This window comes from Seriola dumerili, unplaced genomic scaffold (assembly GCF_002260705.1).
Source record: "Seriola dumerili isolate Sdu_G_001 unplaced genomic scaffold, Sdu_1.0 BDQW01000627.1, whole genome shotgun sequence".
NCBI classification, from domain to species: Eukaryota; Metazoa; Chordata; class Actinopteri; order Carangiformes; family Carangidae; genus Seriola; species Seriola dumerili.
In genome coordinates, this window is record NW_019174882.1 from 125,651 (window position 1) to 148,683 (window position 23,033).

General features: G+C 40.1%; 1 protein-coding gene across 1 annotated transcript; it reads left to right on the forward strand.

The window, feature by feature from the left end:
- The first annotated feature begins 320 nt into the window (after positions 1-320).
- On the forward strand, positions 321-10,484 carry c1ql3 (complement C1q like 3). Its single transcript, XM_022765080.1, has 2 exons — positions 321-935; positions 10,221-10,484. Exons 1-2 carry the CDS (start codon positions 345-347, stop codon positions 10,398-10,400), a joined length of 771 nt encoding a protein of 256 aa, XP_022620801.1. The 5' UTR covers positions 321-344; the 3' UTR covers positions 10,401-10,484.
- Positions 10,485-23,033: the final 12,549 nt, after the last annotated feature.

Below are 23,033 nucleotides of genomic sequence, written 5' to 3' on the forward strand. Positions count from 1 at the left end.
GGGACCTGTGGATCAAAGAGGGGCCAGACCCCACGTGTGGATTTCAGCGCGCCTCAGAGATGCTGAATCCAGAGCTTGTGGAGTAAAAGGCGGGAGTTTGAGAGAAAGTTGAAGAAGCAGCGCATCAGCAGAAAAAGTGTGGGGGAGAGACGCGGAGCAGAGGGGAGGGGGTCACTTCCAGAAGTCAATTAGCATTAAAGTGTAGCTCTGCTACTTTTTCTCTTTAAAGCGTCTCCTCACCAGCCTCCAAAATTTCACCTAAAAGCAGACAACAGGATCATCCTGCGCTAACGCGGCTGGTCGGCAGGAAGCGGCTGGTGGCGGCGGGGGTCCTGGGGGTCGTGATGGTTCTGGTTTTGGTCATCCTCATCCCGGTTCTGGTCAACTCAGCGGGGACAGCGGCGCATTACGAAATGCTCGGTACCTGCAGGATGGTGTGCGACCCATACGGCACCAAGTCTCCGTCCAGCACCGCCACAGCGGACCCGGTCCGAGACAACAGCCTGGTGCAGTCTTTACCCACGTTCATCCAAGGTCCGAAAGGGGAACCGGGTCGGCCGGGTAAGGCGGGTCCGAGGGGACCTCCCGGCGAGCCGGGACCGCCCGGTCCAGTGGGGCCACCTGGAGAAAAAGGTGAACCGGGCAGACCCGGTTTACCAGGACCTCCGGGATCCAGCGCAGCTGCCGGTGCAATCAGCGCGGCTACCTACACCACTGTGCCCAAGATCGCCTTTTACGCGGGGCTAAAGAAGCAGCACGAGGGCTACGAGGTGCTCAAGTTCGACGATGTGGTGACGAACCTGGGAAACCACTACGACCCGACCACCGGGAAGTTCACCTGCTCCATCCCCGGGATTTATTTCTTCACGTACCACGTCCTGATGCGCGGAGGAGACGGAACAAGCATGTGGGCTGATCTGTGCAAAAACAACCAGGTAACATAAACTGCACGTGAGAGTGTTAAGGACACATCCTGACATTTTCCATCATTAATTCACCTGCATCCTGTACACGTCATACACCATCACAGGTACAATCAGCAGCTCAGATTCACACACAGTGTGTGTGTGTGTGTGTGTGTGTGTGTGTGTGTGTGTGTGTGTGTGTGTGTGATCCAACACAATGACAACAACTGTCTGTGTGGACACAAGCCCTGGTCATGAGCTACAGGATGATGGGCTCAATGGCCCAGAGGTCAGGGGTCAGAATCTGAAGAGTGCCTCTGAAAGATCCTGGTTCTATTTTCAAACTGTCATTAAATTAGAACAAGAGAAGAAGAAGAAGAAGAAGATTTCTCCATGGTTTGATTGATGCTTCATCTCTTTCTCTCCCAGTATCATGCTCAGGTGAACAACATACACACATATATATATATATATATATATATACACATATACACTGAGTTATTAAACAGTTCATGTATGTGCTTTACTGTTAAAGTAACCCTTAACACATGTGAATGACTTGAAGTATATATCTTATATACACACACACACACACACACATACATACACACACACACATATATATAAATATATATATATATATATGTACATAAGAACGGCTCCTTTAGTTCTTTAGTTTTATGTTATTCATGTATTTAATACATAATATAGGCTTCACCATACACTGTCTGCAGAAATGCATCATATTTATTGCACATTTGCAAATAATTAATAAATACATAAAAATATTGTATACACAAATATATATTTTGTTGAGTCACTGTGGTAAAGACCTTGTGTTCATGTAACATTATAAACTTGATATAAACGTATTCCACCTCCATCCCAATTCAATTTAGTCTGTTATATAAATAAATATAAATGATTGGTCAGCTCTTCGGATAATGTTTTTATTTATTATAGAGACAGTCATCAAATATAAATAATAATTATAAATATAAATGACAATTCACAAATGGAAGTAAATCAAAAATACAAGACAGATTTTACTGCGACAGCTACTTAATGATAATAATAATAATAATAATTATTATTATTATTATAAGCCTGAGGCCCTATGCCGCCTCCTCCTCTATGAGTTTGCTCCATCACTGTCCTGCTCTCCGAGCATCTCTGTAGTGATCAGCCTGTCAGCAGCAGATCTAATCCGTGGGGCAAACCAGTGTTGCAGTATCGCTCCACAGAGCACATCCCCGCTGCTGTCAGCTGCTGCTGTAATGCTGCTGCAGACCACAACCAACATAGCAAACATCTGTGGGATTAAAGCAGCAGAGCTGCAGCCTGTGGAAAATCAGATGCTGAGAGACATATTTCAATTAGGACTCGTGGTCCTGAGACTTGTGAACTGTTGAGGAGGGAAACACCACGGTTCAGTGTGACTGACCGACACGCTGAGGCTGCGGCCTTTATTTGATGAAAAGTGGCTTCACTTCATTTCACTGATATAAATTGTCTGAGTATTTTTTATTTGTTATTGAGTTTTAACAAACATAAGCAAATTGTCTTGTTTTAGTAATTTTCTAAACTCAGAAATAAACCACCTTCTGTTGTTTGAAGATACAGATTTAAAGCAGTTGTTGATTCATATCAAAAAGAGGTAACAGTAGCTCTTGTATTATTTTACTACTAATAATAATAATTTGGAGATCTTCATCCTTTTCTCTGTATCCAGGCTCCATCATCTTCCTCCTGTGTTCACACCACTGCACATTTTAAAACCAAGACATAAAGAAAAATCTTTTTTCTAACTTTGGGAAAAAAAAAAATCGTAGAAGCATAAAAAAGGTTTCACACAATGTCACTGCGGCAGAATTTAACTAATTCACTCAACCTGCACATTATTTTACATCAGTTCATAAATGTGCTTCTCTACATGTCTGAGAAAATTCTTGTACTTGATATTATTGTATATATATATTATAATTATATGACTTATATGACTACTGATTTATTAATTTGTAGATTTTAATTTTAAATACAAAAACATGAAAAGCTACAATATTAAAATGCTGCTTCCATGTTCATGCATCGGTAACAATATACAGATAATATAATACATGATAACTCTATATTATTACTGACCGGATTAATTTTACTTTTGATAATTCAAGTACATTTTGCTCATAATACTTTTACTGAAGAAAGATCTTTCTAATACATGTAATGTAATGTATTTTATATTGTGGTAAATGATGTAAATATTTTTTCTATCATTGCATTACAACAAATAATAAAATATTATCTAATAGATGACTAAGTAAAAGATGAAATTATATGTGGATACAGCTTTATATAATGTTCACACCAGAGTATTTACACATAATAAAAAAAATAATAATGAATAATAGGGTGGTACAGTGTGACTGAAGAAACAATAAAATCAAAATCACTGGAGAATAAAAAGGACAGACAGAGGGGTGAGGCTGAACAACCAGGGCTGTTTATAGCAACGCAGCGCCCCCCGCTGGAGGGGCAGCATGTCTTTGAACTGTCTGTCACAGTAACGTCCACTGTGTCCATGTCACTTGTTATTATTGTTGCTGGGTGCTGTTTATTTTGTGGACGCTTCAGTTTCATGAGTGGTTTTTGAATCACCAGGTTTTTCATGTTTCATGCAAACATCATAATATGATTCACCAGGATGAGACTATGATCAGAATCCATTAGTCTAAGGGTGTGTCCTCGACTCAAATCAGGAAGTCTGTGGGATTAACAGAAGAAAAGGATTATTAATAATCTACATGCTGAAATTTAAGTATCACACAGGTCCATAGGATCAAGACTTGGACCCTTAAATCCAGGCATTTTGATTAATAGGTAGCACATACAGATTAAGATATTTGTAATCAATTACACCTCACTGTGTTATAACATTGACCGCAGCACAATAAACTGCAGAGCCACAAATTCAAAGCAGCAGAGCAGCAGTGTGGTGGTTTCCTAGACTCAGTCCTACAGGGTTTCAGGTTAATGTGTATGAATCCCGTCCAGACTGTCCTGCAACAGATCCATATTTGTTTGCATATTATAGAAAAATACTATACATGTCTATACAGTATCCAAAATACTACAGAAAAGGATCAGGTTATATGACTGTAGATTTTATAATGAAGAAGTGGAATTAAAGCTGGATCATAAACGTGGTCAGAAACCTGGATAATATCAGAATCACACAGAGAAATCATTCAAATGGTGACAACACACAACATTAAATATGATGCTGATTAAATGACACAGAACATTTAATGTAATAAAATAATATAATATTTTTCTTTATATTTCTGTAATATAATGAAAACATCAGTCCACCAAAGGAGACACTGTTACTAGAATCCACTTTACATCGGTTTAACCTTCAGGAAATAGTCATATCGCAACACGCTCCATGACACTGACAAAGCTGATGCCTTCTCCTGCCTACCCTCCTCTTACATGTTACCAAACCAGCCATGTTTGAAAGAATGACACGCACTGTGAGAAATGTGTGATGAACTTCAGCTGTAATCAGTGCAGGTAGTAACTGACTGTGTATGGAGTCATAGAAGTGCCATAAAAGCAATATATGTAAAAGAATAAGAATACAAACAATAGAGTAAATATATATGGAAATATAAAGACAAATACAAATATAAAATATAAGCATTTTCATTTATTTTCACATGTATTTGTTTTTGAATAGATTTATTTAATTCAAATAATATGTATTTATCTTTGCATATAAATTACTCTTATTTCTGTATATTGTAAATTTTTTCTCATTCATTTTTATATAATGTAATTTATTTATTTTTATCCCCTTATTTTTCCTTATTTCTTTTGCTATTCTTTAAAGGGCCTAGCTGTCAATCAACTGGCTGTGGGTGGGACTTCCTACCCAGGTTGATTAGCCAATTCCTGTACACATGGATCCTGCGCTGGCAGGAGCTTTTTATCAAGGCCATCAGGAGGTAGATGTGATGCAGTCGTGTCGTGATGTTTCCAAACCCTAACTTACACTGTGTCTATTTCATACTCTCATTTTATTTGTGTTTGATTTTTAGGACATAACACAGCTTTACTGTGGATACTTGCCCAAAAGTAGGATAACATCATTAATCAGTGTCACCAGCATGGTTACAGTTTGGTAAAGTTTAGGGAACCAATGCAGTGAAGCGAGCGTTGTAACAGACCGAACGTCGATCTTCATTCTGACCCTCAGCTGTGGTCATGATCTGGGTAGTGACAGAAAGAACAAGATGGCTGATACAGTCGGCTGAAATGAGTGTCCTCTGCAGGGTGTCTGGGTTCAGCATTGCACCGGGAACACAATGGATGCTGGCGTGAGTGTGGAAGATGATGTCGCTGAGCTGCTGCGGAGAAGCACGTGTATGTTCACACCGGCTGTGTCTCTGTGCTGCCGCAGCTCCATCTTTTTACATAGAGTTTACAGGTTGCTAAATGTTGGATTTCTTTTCATTATAAATTAATATTTTTTATGTCTGTTTCATATTCAGATTCAGCCTAGACATAGAAACTATAGTGAAGGTGTCAGTTTTATGTGATGTTGCTGGTATGATGTCGCTATGACATCATCAGGTTTTTTCTGTCTGTTTCAGCTGGGACATGTGGCACATGTGAAAAATAGGTGAGAGACTGAAACTCTAGATCACGTGACGCAACCGTGACGTGAGGGATGTGCGTCTCACATGTCATGCAGGCAGTGTGTAGCTCTAACCCATTAACATGTGTGGCGAAATGAAATTCAACAGCCACCAAGCTCACGCCACACATCCAGTGCGTTCCCGGCCTTAGAGATAGAGTGAGGAGCTCTGATACAGAGCGAGCTCGGAGTAGAGTCACTGCTCCTTCATGTCAAAAGGAGCCAGTTGAGGTGGTTAAGGCATCTGGTTAGGATCCTCCTGGGCACCTCGAAGTGGAGGTCTTTCCGGCATGTCCAACTGGTAGGAGGCCTCGGGGTAGACCCAGAACATATAAATCTGATCTGGCCTGGGAACACCACAGGGTCCCCCAGGAGGATTGATCTGGGTGTGTTTTTCTCTCTGAAAGGAGAGTTTTCATGTTTCATAGTAGGGCTGCTCGATTATCTAATCGAGATAATCAAATAATCAGAGATAGAGATAAGATAATTTAGATCAATATCGAGATCATGATTATTCAGCACGATTTCTCATTGACTTTGGAAAAAAAAACTGAAAAAAAATGATTTCAAAATAAAAAGCGCTGTGTCTATGTAGTTATTCCTGTTATACACAATATAAGTTAAAGATATCTGAGCTTGGACCCCTTTCACCGAGGTTGCTAGTGTTTCTTTGCAACAATAACAGAGAGTTGTGACACAATTTTGGTGCAGAAGGTTATAAATGATCGAGCAGAGCTGGACAGGAACATTATGTGTTGAACATGACTTGAACCTTCAGCACAGCTGAACAAACTTTGAAGAGCTATTAAACCAATATTTTTATTAGGGACTCACTATTCCCAACAGGTGTGACTTCCCCTGAACTCAGCTGGAAGGGTTGTTCATAATTAACTGTTAACAGACAATATGAATTTTGACTGACTGATACCATCAGTTAAACATCACACAACAGCAGCTAGGTCCTGGCTATTAACTGTAAAGTATCAAACCAACATTTAGAACCTCTCAACAACTTCATCTTCCTCATGTCGGTATTTGCCTCAAACTTTCCTCAATGCTGCATTCATGAGCTGTCCTTTTAAAAAAAACAACCTCATGTTCAGTTGCCCCTAATGTTACATCAGTATGTGAATGAGTGTGTGAATGGGGGAAAGTGTAAAGTGCTTTGAGTGGTTGCTAAGGCTACAACAGTGCTATCTATATAAGTGCATTCCAGTTATCATTTATGACCACTGTCATATGTGTGTCCCCAAAAGCAAGGATTGAACAAAGGTTTCTATGGAAAACCAAAGACACCAATGACACACTTCATAGCAGTAGGCGGCAGTAGTGAGTTACATGTACTTTGCCTATCACCATAAAAAATCTCAGTCAGTCATGTCAGGGAAAGAGGAAGAGCCACCACCGACTAGAGCACTGAGGGTAACAAGAAGAAGAACAGAGCGGAGGGTTAGCACAAAACAAGATACGAAGCAACAGCTGGTTTCTTTTTTTTATATATATATTTTGGGCTTTTGTGCCTTTATTGGACAGGATAGTAGAGAGAGACAGGAAATAGGGAGGCAGAGAGAGGGGGAATGACATGCAGTAAAGGGCCGTCTGATGTGGGATTCAAACCGGGGCCTGCTGGCTTCTCCTATTTACTGGTCACTGTGCTGAAGTGGCAGTTTGCTGTCATTGCTGTTGGTGGTTGTGATTTTGTATCACAATGGTAGGTCGGTGAAAACACAACACAAAGTTCCACATGATGTTACCACTAATTAGCATGCTTGTTATCTCATATGTAACCTGGTTTGTAATTAGTAGAGCTCCAGACTACCAGACTGTAGCTGGTCATTAGACTTAAACTACATATAGCACATTACATTAGTGCATTAGTATAAGATGTCTGTGAAGATGATGTGGATAGAAACGTTATGTTGAGTGATGACTGCTGTGGAGAGACCCAGTCAGTGTGCAGCTCCCACGTGTTAGCATGCAGCTCTTACATGTTAGCATGCAGCTGATGTGGCCCAGATGTTTTCACTGTAATCTGATTGGCTGGATGTTGACATGTTTGAACAGTGACAGCTGGTGTGTACTGAGACAGACAAACTTGAATGCACCAGTGTCTTTGAATTGTAGCACAGTTCCTTCTGGTTCATTATCAGCAGCTAGGGTTAGGGTTAGCAGAGATGGTGCTAGTTATCGCTAGGACTGACCATTTGTCCATCACCTTGATACAGGTAACTGAGCACAGGTAAAAGTGCAGGTGAACCCTGTTTCCTAAACATAATTGCTGCCTGGATTATGTTCCTGGTGTTTTTCTGAATCTACATCTACAGTGATGTGCAGTGATATCAAATAACTTCATACAAAGTGAAGAGAAAAAAACGAAATGAAATCAATATTTGGTGTGAACCCCCTTGAAAACTGAACCAGTTCTCTACAGTACGATTGTGCTCAGTTTTCCAGAATACTTAGGTTGGTCATGTGGTCCCAGACTGAGTCCATGATGTTGGGATCAGGACTCTGTGATGTTAGAATCAGGACTCAGGACTCTGTGTGGTCACACCATCAAATGACTGATTCTGGTTCTATGTTTGGGTCTGTGTTATGCTGCTGATTGCCTGCCTCCCTGATGGTTCTGAACTGTATAAATCAATGGAACTGTGAGGGACATGGAGGTCACGCCCCCCATCCCTGTGGGGTTATCTTTAGGCAACAAACCTTTTGTTGAGGTTAGGAAACATAAATGTTAATGAAGTAAACAGTGTTTGGGTCCAATGCTTTATTTGCTAAGAGCAGATACTGAAGGTAAACAACAACAAACACTTAACTTCATTTTACTGATACATTCACTATCAACATTTTTTACTTACAGAAAAGTTGATAGAAAGACTTCATCAGCAGATTGATGACATCATACCAGCCACAGCATGTTGGGTGGTATTATTGGTGAATGGTCTATAAATTCACTAATATATTTGGTGTATATATTATTTTCTTTATGGACTTCAGCCATCATCATATTTGAATGACTGAGTGATTGACTGAGTGATGTAGTGACTTTTTGGACAAACCTCAGTAACTTTCTGTAGAAGAGAGTGGTTAGTATTCTCCTGAGAGCACGAGGTTGGACTTTCCCTCCACAGACTCACATCTCTGTGCTGACCACAGCAGCTGACCTGAATGATGCTCCAACTTTCTCTCTGATCATTTCACAGTAAATACAGCAGAAATCAAAGCTCAGTCTTCCACTAATGTGTTTGGTGACGCCATCAGACGACGGTTATAAAATCAGGATCAGGACTGAAACCAGCTGGCACTAGACTGAAACCAGCTGACACTAGACTGAAACTAGCTTGTACGAGACTGAAACCAGCTGACACTAGACTGAAACCAGCTGACACTAGGTTGAAACTAGCTGACACTAGACTGAAACCAGCTTATACGAGACTGAAACCAGCTGACACTAGGTTGAAACCAGTAGAGATATCAAATTCTCATAAACATGATATCTCAGTAATGCCTGAAGGGTATTTCTTCAGATTTAGTAAAAACATTCACTTGGACTCATAAATGAACTGATTAGTATTTTGTGGTCAAAGGTCAAAGTTCCAAGGTCACTGTGATCACAAAACATCTTGTCACCCACAAATTCATGTGATGACAGTGAAAGTGATGACATTTTATATCCAAAAGGTCAAAGGTCAACTTCACTGTGACATCACAATGTTCTGTAATAAGACTTGTGGTCATTATTCAACCCTGTAACTCAGGAAGGAGAGACTGTGACCATATTTCCTGAAACTTGACTGGTTAGTGGAGGAAACAACCGAGTCCACCAAATCTACTCTGACTGGTGACATATATGCTTTGAGTAAGTTCAAGGTAATCAGTCAAACCAATCTCTGCAGTCCTCTGATTGAATGATATAATACTTGCATATATATATACGGAGGTGCTGATGCTGTCCGTATACCTGCTATAGGTCTGACCGGCCGAAACTTCGTAATCAAAAAAATATTTCAACAGTAAGTGAGACACTGACGCACCCTGCATCCAGATGTGCAGAGATTTTACATTAAGAACATTCAGACGTAGTTGAACAAACTAGATGTCATCATGAATTAGAAACAACCCTCCCTGCTCATTTTGTCACTGTGAGGCAGAACAGAGGAGCCTTGATTGACATGAGTAACCACAGGTCTCTGGAGAGCTTGTCAATTAAACCCTGGAGCTCATACATATTAAACATACATGGTACATGTCATACTCCACCCCCTGGTTTCTGTTTTGGCTTTTCTTTGATATTATTTTACCGGCTTATGTTTGTTGTAAAGCTTATTTAATGCTCTGGGTTCACTGTGGTTCAATTGTGGATCTGCAGTCATGGAGCTCAGACCTGCTTCTCTTCCACCTCCTGGGTTCTAAGGTTCTATGGTTCTAAGGTTCTAAGTCACTTAGCTGGTGAAACTAAACTTAGTAGCCTGGTAGAGGAATTGTGCATGTATCCATATTGTTAGTATTAGTATTAAAATTGTTGTACAGAAGACTGAAGCCCAGTTTCTGACCTGTTTGATAAGTTCATGTGTATGATTTGTGCTCGTGTGCCTGTGTGTGCTTTCCTGCAGGTGCGGGCCAGTGCCATTGCCCAGGACGCAGACCAGAACTATGACTATGCCAGTAACAGTGCTGTGTTGCACCTGGAACCTGGAGATGAGGTCTACATTAAACTAGATGGAGGCAAAGCTCATGGAGGCAACAACAACAAGTACAGCACCTTCTCTGGATTCATCATCTATGCTGACTAGAAAACAACACATCCCCATCTGTCACAGACCCTGTGGTCCAGATCTTCCCACTAATAAAATGCTCAGACTTCCACTTTTACACATGTGGAGAATCCAATATGAAAGTTCCTTCATAACCAGTGTATTACTTTACTTTGTACATCTGCCATCACCACAGTCTGCAGTGACTCCGGACTCTGTTCATTACATCACAGCTGACGTCTTTGTGTTAATGTAGAACTGTGACAGAGTGATGGCGTGAAGGTGTGTGTGTGGTGTAATGTGAGAAATAAAGTGTGAGAAAGGCCCAGCCTATATACTACTGTACAGCTGGGGGACACATGATATGTGTGTGTGTGTGTGTGTGTGTGTGTGTGTGTGTGTGTGTCTCTCTCTCTCTCTCTCTCTCTCTCTCTCAAGGGGTAGTGGCAGCAGTAGAGCGATAGAGACCCCTCACTCTTAAATCTGATTGGGCAATAACCTGCCTGTGAGTCCAGAGAGGAAAATCTCAGAAAGAGCATCAGATAACGTGTAGTTCTAAAAACTGTCAAGTCAGTGACTGTCAGGTAATCAACTGTAGGATGATTTTGTGCAATACCTATTATAATAAACTATATTCATGGTGATACTTACTAAGAATGCCTTCAGTCAGTGTGTGTGTTTTTCTTTCTGTTTTGAGAGCATCCAAAAGCTGGTTGAGGTCCATTATGTCAATAAGGCAGACAGCTCCTTCTGCTCTGATCTGCACTGTCAGTCATCTGCACTGTGAGACCTGATATAGACAGGTGTGTGTCTATATGACCTGATATAGACGGGTGTATCTCTATATGACCTGATATAGACAGGTTTCTATCTTATATAGAGCGTGTGTCCAATCAGCTGAGTTTATCACAGTCTGACTCCAGTCAGGTGTAGAAACATCTCAGAGATGATCCAGAAAAATGGAGGAACCTGAGATGAACTTACAGTCATAGTAAAGTGTCTGAATACTATTGTCAATGTGACATTTCAGTTTTTACTGTTTAATATTCTTTTTAATACAGAAATGTCTAAAATCCTGTTTTCACTTTGTCATTATGATGAACTGAGTGTTGACTGATGAGGAAAATTAATTTAAATTATTTTATCATAAAACCACAACATAATGTGAAAAAGTGAGATTTTCTGAATGAACTAATCAAGATGGGAGAAAATGAATGTGGTATTTGATAATAATAAATAATAGAAGATGTCTTAAATGATGAAAACGACTGGATGAGCTCATTAACCTGGTGGTCACATGTCATATGCTGATCAAAGATGATTCTCAGCAGTAAATTTGATGTTTGAGTGAAATGGACCAAAACACTGATCGACTGCAGTAATACATTTTTCAGAACCAATGAAAAGAATATAAGTTTTATCAGGGTTTAACTGGAGGAAATGAGCAATGGTGGAGATATGACAGTGGTTTGGTGGATTACTGGATTTAGCTGAGAGATAGATCTGTGTATCATCAGTATAAGAGTGATGTGACATGTTTGACTCAGAGGAAGCTTCTACAAAGAGAAGAGGACTGGTCCAAGAACCAAACCCAGAGGGACTGAGTCTGAGAGGACACAAGACTGTTGATATAAACAAACACTGAAAAATCTACTGGTCAGACAGAAATTAAACCAACTTAGTTGTGACCTATCGAACACACTGATGTTACTGATGACTCCATCAACAGTCAAATCCAGCAGAATTAGAATGGAGTTCAACTTCATCTGCATCCATAAGATTGCGATTGGTCATTGGTCAATGGTTCAATGATGCAAGTGTGCATCAAAGGTCTCAGAGACAGTCAACCATATTCAGGGACTTAAGAGTAATAACTAAACCAAGTTGGTGTCCTTGGTTCTGCATGGGTTCAGAGACCTGCTGCACAATGTCTAAAATATCTGTCCAGATAATCCCACATTTGAAGTGGGAGGTCGATACATTGGCGTGTCACACACAGTTTTAAAAATGACGAATTAAAAACCAACACTGTATCCAGAAATTATAATGAAGTGAGCAGAGCTCCACTAGAGGGAAGCAATCCCCAGGTTTAGGTCTCAGTGAGGAACAGGATGTAATGAGATCATTTAGAATGAATGATTTATTTGACACAGAGTTTAACAACTGGAGAGAGGTCCTTCACTGAACTGGACTCAGATGATCGGTGATGAGGTATAGACTTCAGTGTTTGTTGGTAAGAGGGGTGAGTCTGGTACCACTTTACAATAAGACTACCCATAGAAAAAGGATTCATGAATGGTTTATAACTAGTTTATTAATTAGCTTGTTAACACTTCTTTATAGGGCAGTTTTATTGTAAAGTGTCTGAGTGACTCTTCCAGGGAAGAATGAAGGTTTAAACACACGACCTTTGTGCTGAAGACTGAGCTGAGCATTTCACCAACACCTGAGGTCATGAGCTTCTGTATAGATAAACACCATCCGTGTGTGTGTGTGTGTGTGTGCTGTCACTTCAGTACTCATACTGGAAGTGTTAAATGAAGTGATTGTATTGTTGAGTTGTATTTTTCTGGTGTATTTGTGGAGTCTCACGTCCTGACAGTTGAGTGTTTGGATGTTTACTTATGCCAATGGAAACTCAGGATGTGCATCTAATTACCATCACTTCAGATTCACCTACACTCTAATCTGGGTCAGAACAAGACATAGACACATATTTCATAAATAAAGTTTTCTTCAAATTCTTTTAGTCTGTTTTATGAACAAATGTAAGAGGATTAAATAAGAAAACATATGTGAATGGGGAGGGAGGGCTCTAATAATAATAAAATGTTCACATTATAATGAAAACTGCTGTAATAATTAATAAACAACTGAAAAATGTGCATCTTAAAATAAAGTGGTTAATTTAAAAAAATTAAAAAAACATGAAAAGTGAAGCTTGAGTTTCATTTTTTTTGTCTGAGCTATTTTTATAGTAAACAAGTCACCAGCTTTAACTGTTCTTCTCTCCCTCTTACATCTCTTATTACTCTGACTATTGTCTATCGTCCAGAGACTCCTTTCTCTCTCTCTCTCCTGTGTGTGTCTCGCTGACTGGGTCACTGTGATTGGCTGAGCAGCATCATGTGACCATAAAGGTAGAAGAACATAGACGTAAGATGTAATAATTCTCAATTATTTATAGGTTACAGGTCCAGGTCTGGATAGGACAGCATCTGGTTCCAGACCCGAACTTATTAGTGACCTGGGGTACAGGTGTATGATATGAAGGTTGCATGATGGGAGGTAAACATGCTGATCTTTTCTTTCCCCTCCACAAACTTTTACCATTTTTACACCAAAATGGATGAGAGCAGGTTTTTAAAGGGGCTCCTTCTACACCATCAGAGGAGCGCGCACACACACACACACACACACACACACACACACACACACACACACACACACACACACACACACACACACACACACAGTCATGTGACCTAGGTGTGAATACTGATTGTTTCCTTTCACATTTAAGACCAAAGCCAGATGTTCGCAGGTGTCAGCGGGTTTTTGACCGGTGGAAAAGGGGCTTTAGCGATTGAACCACAATCTGTTAGCAACTGAACATTTCTGAGCAACATCAGCCCAACTCCACACAAATACACAACTCAACATTAATACCTGATAATAACCCACTTCTGACAATGGCTTTCATCACACTCAAAAGAACTTTGATTAATTACTATTAACTTGAGACCAAACTCAGTGACTAGAGAACAGAGCACTGTGTGCTGTGTAATATTATTGAAACTGTCTCTTCAGAGAGACATGCATCAGCCAACACTCTCTCTGTGTCACCCACAGACTCACCTCTCTCCCTCTGTCGAGTCCTCTGTCTGTCTCTGTCACTATCACACAACAAAGCCCCCCCCTCTGTGTCTCACCTGTGAGCTCTACCTGTGTTACAGTAACATGCTGCAAGTCAGTGAATTTAACGTGATGCACAATACTTGGTCAGACAGACACACACACACACACACACACATACACACACCTCTCTGGTGTTGATGATTGAGTTGTGTCTGTGGCTCCTGTTGTTCTTCATCCTGCTCCAGCTCTGTGAGGGCTGATTACACGTCTGATTACATGTATGTTTACATGCACATACATACACTTAGATGCTCATGAATAAATGATTCTGCAGGGTGGATCATTTGATTCTTCAGCTTCAAGTAGAATTTAGTAAAAAAAAAAACACTGTGAAGCAGGTTGGAGTCATAGAAAAAGATTTATTTTGGCTGTCATCATACTGCTGCTACTGTTCCAATCAGTGAGATGGTTGTTGGGTTATGGTTAGCAGGTGAGGTCCAGCAGGTGAGGTCTTATTCTGTGATTTCTAAAAGATGAGACAGGTTGGTGTTTGTTCGCTGTTGTTGTAGTCAGAGGGAGTTTCTATCCACACCACAGAGTTCTTAGATTCAAACCAATTCATGTAATAATCAGACATAGAGAGGCGTCGTCTGCATATCAGCTCAGTTTGAGGCGAAGGTGAGCTGTTTGTATACCTGTTAGACAAATATTTAGATGACTGACAGCTGTGAGAGGTCCAATGACTGGACATTGTTCAGTGCTCTGCTGCAGAGTGAAGTGCTGGTGATTGTTGGTTATAACTGATGCTGTGAGAAATGTTCAGAGTGTATCCAAAGCCTTTATGGTGTTAATGATGTGGTTGATGAGCATCTATCCTTTATGAGTCCTGTTCAGTCTGGATGCATTAATGAAGATATGACCAGATCAATGGTTTCCATTGATTTCTCTGTTTCTTTTCAGCTGATCAGTGAGGAATGAACCTGATCTTTTCACTGTGTTCAAAAATTATTCAGTCTTATTCTTTGCATGAGAAATTGTGTCTGTTGATGAATGATGTTGGCACAATATTATGAATATTTAAGTATTTAATATTTAAGTCTGTTTACACACTCAGGAGAATTAATATAAATAAATTAAATATGTCAGAGTAGGACCCAGATGCAGGCCATCCAAAGTAGGTGAAAAGGTGATTTATTAAATGAAGAAACAAACTTACGAAAAACTGAAAATGCTGAGTACTCAAAATCCCAAATCATAGAAAAACAGGATGCAACAGGGGAACACTGGAACAAAACAGGAGTACAGCCCAAAGTCCAAATAGTCAAAGAACAAGAGCAGAGACACTAGGGAAACAGGAGTATCAAAGTGAAACAGGAACAAACAGGACAAACTGACAAAGACAAAGGGGAGCACAGAGACTAAATAGACACAAGGGAGGCAAGGGTGATTGAACACAGGTGAAACACATTAGGGCAGGGCAGACAATCAACAAGGAGTGAAACAGGACAAAGACAGGAAGGAAATAACCACAAGAAACACAAGGTAAATTGTTAAAAAGTAAAACAGGAAATAACCCTGAAGTCCAAATCAAAGAGTCCAAACATAAGGTCAGAAAAGTGTTCAAACATACAGTAAATTGTCCATCATGACAAAATGCATATGATCCTCTGCAGTGAAGTTCCATGGATGTTTGTGGAGAGTGTTTTGTGTTCATTGTCTGCTGAGATAATCTTGTTCTTTTTGTCAGATTATAAAATTAGGAAATATTCTTAAATATGTGAGATAAAGATCATGTTCACATAGAGCTGTTTCTAATCTGAAGACCAGCAACATTCACTGAACATCATGACATTCATGTTTTAGAACCTCCCGTTAGTTTGACAGCAGGTTTCACACTTTCCTAAATGTCTCTCATCAACAATCACACAGAATCATAACCTGATTCCAGAGCTGATTCCAAGGCTGATTCCAAAGCTGATGTGCAGATGGTTCAGATTCTTACTCAGTATCTTTAGTGAAGAAACTGATCGTCTCAGAATCTCAAAGAACTAAAGTCACAAAGAACCAGGAGTCCTGCAACAGATGGTCTGGTCCCCACAGAGCCCTGATCCACATCACAAAGTCACATGAATAGACAGAGACACCGAGATGGACTGAACCCACAGGAGACCTGAGACAGGTTGCCTAAGAACAAACTTCCTGCTCAGGTCCTTTAAACACTGAGTGTGAATGTAGTAGAACTGGACGGTCACACCAGGTATTGACCTTAGTGAGATTTTTCTGTTTACTGTATGAAGTTAAGTGACATTTAAAAACTATTCATTATTTTACTTTACTGCTTCATGAATCACTGTTATAAATATACAAATATTATGTAACTTAAAAGTACAACTGATTTCATAATTCAGATTTTATCCCTCAGGATGATGGAATATTTTACCATTTAAGTGAGAAACTAGAGGGAAAAGAGCCTAAAATTTTTTTTTTCATCTCAACAGTGTTGTCACCAGAGTAAAGGCTGTGAGCTGAGAACATGGTGACATACAAGAATGACGGGAGTTCACTCTGGTGCACCACATTTATTTTCTGTAGAATATAGGAAAAATTCAGTTAAGTTCACAGATGATCTCCCTGGTGTGCATACTCAAATTCACTCATTACGTACTGACAACTGCTCTCTTCTCTACCAGCATCAGCTACTGATTTTCATATTCTTTTACACCATGACCAAATATGAGCAATAATAATAAACAGTTCAATTCCCATACCAGGTCAAACAAAATACAATACACACAGGTTACTTTCTGTACTTATCTGATTCTCTCCACAAGGATAGGGTTAGAGTTAGGGTTAACCCTCCCCTAACCCCATCCCTCCTGGATATCCATAGTAATTAATTAATTAACTTTCTTTTACAGGGATCACATGTTAAGTAACATCTTTGAGGATCGGATTACTCTCTTTTCAGGTATAGGCAGGTAAGTGATGCTGTAAGTATTTAACACTACTGCAATTGTATGAACTTATTTCCTTTTATCAATTTTAACCTTGAAAATTATGCTTATCCATGAACTAACATCTTCTTATTAAACAGTTATATACCAAAAGCATAGTCACTGTAATTCACCTTTTCCAGTGCACATGGAAATGACAAATAAAAGCTGTAAACACAGTAAATATAGTGTGGACTCTTATTTTGAAAACACCATGCCTTGAAACACCCTATTTTAACTCATTAACTTTAAAAGGATAGCATAGAAAAATAACCTTGGCTGTAATATTAGCATGCTAGCGATGATTAGCATAATCCATGCATACATATAACCATTATCACTCCAGCCTAATTTACATGGGAACACTATGAAACTAAGGCACTGTCAAAATATTCTCTATGCAGGTTTATTTCACAATGTTGCCAAACATGAATCTCTCAACATACAACTTGATTAACTGTATTAAGCTCACAAAGAAAAATACCAGAATATCAGTTTAGCTAGCAGATTCCTCTCGATCGGCGCCCGCCATTTTAATCACAGAGCCAGCATTAGACCACACTCCTTTTCAACAAAAAAATATCAAAAGACAAAATCAATGTCAAAGTAATTAACTAAGGCACCGCTTACATGTACTACGATTGTGTTACCTGGGTTGTGTTAAAGGTCACATATTATGCAAAATGCCCTTTACCATGGTTTTCTATCAGTAATATGTGTCCCCGGCCTATTTACAAACCCCCCAAACATGAGAAAAGTCCATCCTCTCCCGTCTTTTGCTTGCTCCACTTTTCAGAAAATGTGTGCTCACACAGGCCAATTAGAGATTTTCCCTTGATGTCGTCATGTAGGGAAATAACACCTCCCCCAGGTGGGTGACACTCCCTGAGCCAGGTGTGTGTTCCGCTCACTGAGTCCACCATGCAGCCACTATCGTTTATTCCCTTGCATCACTGGCTCCCGTAAAACTATGTTGAAGGAACAAGTGAAGCACGCTAGTTGCTCTGTTGTTGGCTGCACAAACCAACACAGAAGTCTTTTTTACCCCCTGTGTCTAAGGATCTGAAGACCCAGTGGATTAATTTTATTTTTGATGGAAGTGTACCCGCTACAAATTCCTAAAGTGTTGTATGTGTGTGCTAACCATTTCACTTCGGACTGCTTTCTCAACGAGGGCCAGTACAATGCAGGATTTGCTACAATTCTGAAGATAAAGTATGGATCAGTTACGACTGTCCATGACCCAACTTCAAACTTGGGAGCTGTAAGTTTTACCATTTTTTGTTGCTTTACTGTATGTACACGAGAGCCTGTTGCATGTGGTGCTAGAATGGCAGCTAATGTGGTTAACGTTTTGACAGCTCAGATTTGAAAAAGTATTTATTGACCCGACACCATACACAGAAGCTGTTTTGGCCATCCCCATCCCAAGGGACCTCACTGCACAGTTCGAGCGACCTGAGAAGGAAGAGGTCTTAGCTAGCTATCATGGGGCAGTCTAAAACCCACGTCCTGGCCTTTGGCATCAGGAAACTCTGCGGATACGTAGGACAATGCAGGCTGGAATGGTGACCCAGATTCTGTGACCAAGGAAGCCCCAGCATCAGCTCACAAAGCTCCTATAGGCTAGATACCTGTGCCGACTAAAACAACTGGACAGGGCATTGTATGTCTCACAATTTTTTATATGGATTCAGTGAATCCTACAGTTTTTTTTATTATCACTGATTATAAATGCCTTATTTTATGTAAATAAATGCTTGATCGTTTATAAAGAAATGACGCCTCTGAATTCATATATTATATGCACAATATCTGCTGATAGAAAAACTTTACAAATCAAAGAGCAGCTAAACTAATTTATTTGAGGGCATGTTACTCCATTTGTGGTGTGTTATTACAATTGTAAATTATGTGCACTGAAGTAAAACAAGACTGCCTAACATAATTTATTTAGTTTAAAACTATACATTTTTACAAAGAAGCAAAACGTACTGGTGTGTTCCTCTCAAGTGTAAAGTACCATAGTCAGCGTGGTATATGTTGCTGGCATTCTGGAGGGAGTACACATTGAGGTAGAGTGGCTCCAACCCAGGACGGCCTACCATACATGGTAATTCTTCCTCGATCCCCCATAGCCGTCTGGTAACCTACAGTGAATTACAAATGGTAAATGCTATGGTTTATTATAAATGTAATGTAATCAAAACAAATTACTGATTAGTTTGTCTAGTCAGAATGCTACCTGTGGTATCTCCTAGCAGCAGATATTCTCAGCTTCTGTGGGCATGGTTGCACAATTTCCACAGGAACACCTATCCAAAACAGAGAAAAATGGTAACATTCACCAAAATATAAAGCTCATGAAATTCAAAAACTGACAGACAGTGGAGCTGAGGTGGGTAAGAAGTAAGCTTGGCTAAATATCAAGCGCATATAACATAGGTAATTTATAACATGTCAAGCTCCACATTATATGTAATAAGTGACATAACAGTCTAGTGTAGAAAACACTGCACAGCCTCGTCTTTGACTAAAGATTAATGTTGCTGACAGACGTGTATGCTCAATTACAGTGAGGTAAGTTCATTGTAATACACAAAATAATTTACTACATAAAGTAAGATGTTATGATATATATATATTAAAATATCTTACTATTCTCAACATTGAACACCTGTAGCAGCCCTCAGACAACAAACATTTTCATAGACTGGAAAAGTATATCTGAGGTGGCTTGTTTTTTTTCTTTTACCAAAAGAGCTCCAGTAATAATGGGACAGTAACAGTTAGCATTAGCTACCTAGCTACATGTTAGTAACTGTGTGCCAGCACACATTAACAAACTAAAAATGTAATGTTAAGATACACAAAATTGGTCACCAACCATTCAGAAACGTCCTGCTGCAGTTGTAGAGTTGGAACTTCTTCAGGAGCCTCTCCCTCTGGGTCAGATTCTGGATCAAATTTGTATGGTTAAACCAAAGCTATTCAGACATTAGAGCATGGTGGCAGAAGCCCAAGCCACATCCCCTTCCGGAGAGGGGCGTGGTCAGGCACCGCCCATTTGCATTTAAAGCTACAGACACAGAAACAGCCTGTTCTGAGCAGGGCTGAAACAGAGGGGTTTATAGGCATGCTAAAATACAGGATCAGAGTGGATTTTTAGCAAGAAACTTCAAAGACAAGTCTTCAAAGACTTATTTAAACTTGTTGAAAAGGAGTATAATATGTGCCCTTTAATAGTCAGCTTACAGGTAGAAAATAGGATAAATACAGTTAAGTTCACAGGTGCTCTCCCTGGCGTGCATACTCAAACTTACTCAACACGTACTGACAACTACTCTCTTCTCTACTGGCGTCAGCTACTGATTCTCATAGTATATTGCACAGAGCACCCTCTGTTGACCATACTGTGCTTAGCAGGAACAAAGAAACCATGTACCTCAGTAAATGACCTAAAAGTAGGAAAATACAGGTAAGTGACACACTAAACAATGTTTTGAGACTGACTTTCACCAAGTTTAAAACTGTATAAAAAATAGTTCCAATGTTCAAAAATCAGGGGGGGCTGCTATTTACTTGTCTTATACAACAGCCAGTGCCACAATTCATTTGTATTAATGATCAGATTGTGACTCAATAATATTTATTTTTTCATAGTGGAGATCCAGACTGACACTGTAAACAGAGAAAGAATCTGAAGAACACTGATAAACACAAAACAATTAGAGTTACAGTAAAGTGAGTTAATAACATTGTGTAATATCTCCACCTGTATACCTCTAAAGTATTTAGTTCAGAGGTTTGGGTTCAGGCCGCTCTCTGTAGGTGTGCTTTCACTTCACTTTGAATTTAGTGAACATGACATAGTGATGATGAAGATGAGACACAGTTATCACAGACTCAGGAGCTGAGGGATGTCAGCCTCCACATGTGGCTACAGGAGATCTGAAATCAATCCCTGACTTTTCTGTATGTGCTATTATTATCTGAGGGACATCTGTTATGTTGACACGGTTCTGTTTAGTTCATGAAGCAACAAGGATGAGGAAGTGATTCATGCTCCCAGTCCACTTACATCAGAACCTGGTCTACTTTGAGATGCAATGAAGACCACAGAAGGCCAGAGATCAGAACCAGTGTAGGTTACAGGTTCCTACAGCCACTCACTGTGCTCTGGTGGAGTCCAAAACACATTTCCTTCCTCTCAGGCACCTTCATCATCGTCACATCCCACCATATGTCCTGATGCAGGAAAACTGGGCTAAAAGGTAAAAATATGGCCTTTTCATGATTAACTTTTTAAATGTACATGAACACTCACTCACTTTGGACCGTCCGTCTTTGGACTGTTCCTGCCTCTGGACTATCCATCCCTTTTCCTGGCTCATCCCTTTCATTTCTGCCCGTCTCCTGCCAATCTCCATCCACCACCGGATGTCCTCAGACTTTCCTCCCTATCCCGTCACCTCACTGCCACATTCACCTGTCAGCTCACCTGTCTCCTATTCTCAATCACCTGAGCTTTTCTGCCAATCACAGACCAGTTCTTCATTCCCTTGATCTGCTGCCTGGTATTTATGTCTGTGTGTTTCCCTATGCCTGTTACCTATGTGTAGTGACCTGTCTCCACCTGTCTACCTGTTTGTCCATGCATCTGTCTATACCCTGATCCTCTTCATTTTATATACTTCCTGTGTGCTGCTACCACCAGGTCTAACAGACTCCTTCACTGTTGAACTCCTGGGACAGAAGATCCGACAAATAAATTATTAACTCATTCACAACTTTCCAAACTGTCCCAGTGATAAAGTCAGTAGTCACAACTAATGATCTCCTCATTAGTATCACTGTATCATACAGCAGGTTTTAACGATCACAGTCAATGTGGTTCTATTAAAATAAGCCAGCTGACCAACAACAGATGTATAGATATATTTTATATGGTAGGTAAGTGTTCATGCTTGATGAGGTTCTCACGTCAACAAAATAAAAGCATTTGTGAAAATGTGGAGGCTGCAGAATAAGTGCTGGCTCCTCTCAGAGCCAGTTAAAAGGTGTCTGCTGCTTCTTTTCAAATCCTTTGTTGTTGTGACACAAAAGCCCGGCTTGTTTTTAGTGACCTTGGAGACTCTGGAGCAGAGAAAGACAATCCTGCTTAAGCTGAGAGGGCTGTGGAGGATTTAGAAAACAGGTTGAGGATGGGAGGGTCGCAGATGGAATCTCAGATGGAATAATTACCATGTGTCCCAAATCCTGCCTGACTCCCCCCTCTAATCCAGACAGGAAGAGAAAACACAGAGAGAAGTCCAATTATGTTCTGAACTTCCTTTTCTTTTTAACCCCCCCCAGTCTCTCAGAAGCAGAATCAGTGCTGAATGCAGCTGCTGTTTGAACGGTGATGAGACCTCTTAGTGATTACAAATCAAACTGAACAAAATGATGTGAATCAGAAAAGTGAGTTGTTTCTGCCTCTGTTAGAGAGGAACAATGTTGTTGTAATACTTCATGCAGATGAAACTGCAAGGCACTGCCCACAACTCAGCCATTAGCTGTACCATAAAGGCTCAGCCCTAACTGGATTAGGGTTTGAATCCTACCCCCCCCCCCCCCCCCCCCCCCCCCCCTTAGGTTTAGACTGAGATTTAGATTTAGACACTTGTGCATGAGACAAAGTGGAGACACCATGTTATTCTATTTAGGGGGGGTATATCAGTGTCTTTGTGGAACACAGACACTTCTAAAATACACATAAGTCTGGTCCAGTGGTTTAAAGTGGTGGTCTATATAGTTGTATATAGTTATTTTTCAGTGATGG

What these genes read in the sequence shown, in the direction of transcription:
- c1ql3 (XM_022765080.1), top strand. Translation starts at nt 345, where the DNA reads ATGGTTCTGGTTTTGGTCATCCTCATCCCGGTTCTGGTCAACTCAGCG. An exon ending in ATCTGTGCAAAAACAACCAG is followed by an intron (nt 936 to 10,220) that starts GTAACATAAACT and finishes GCTTTCCTGCAG; the next exon opens with GTGCGGGCCAGTGCCATTGC.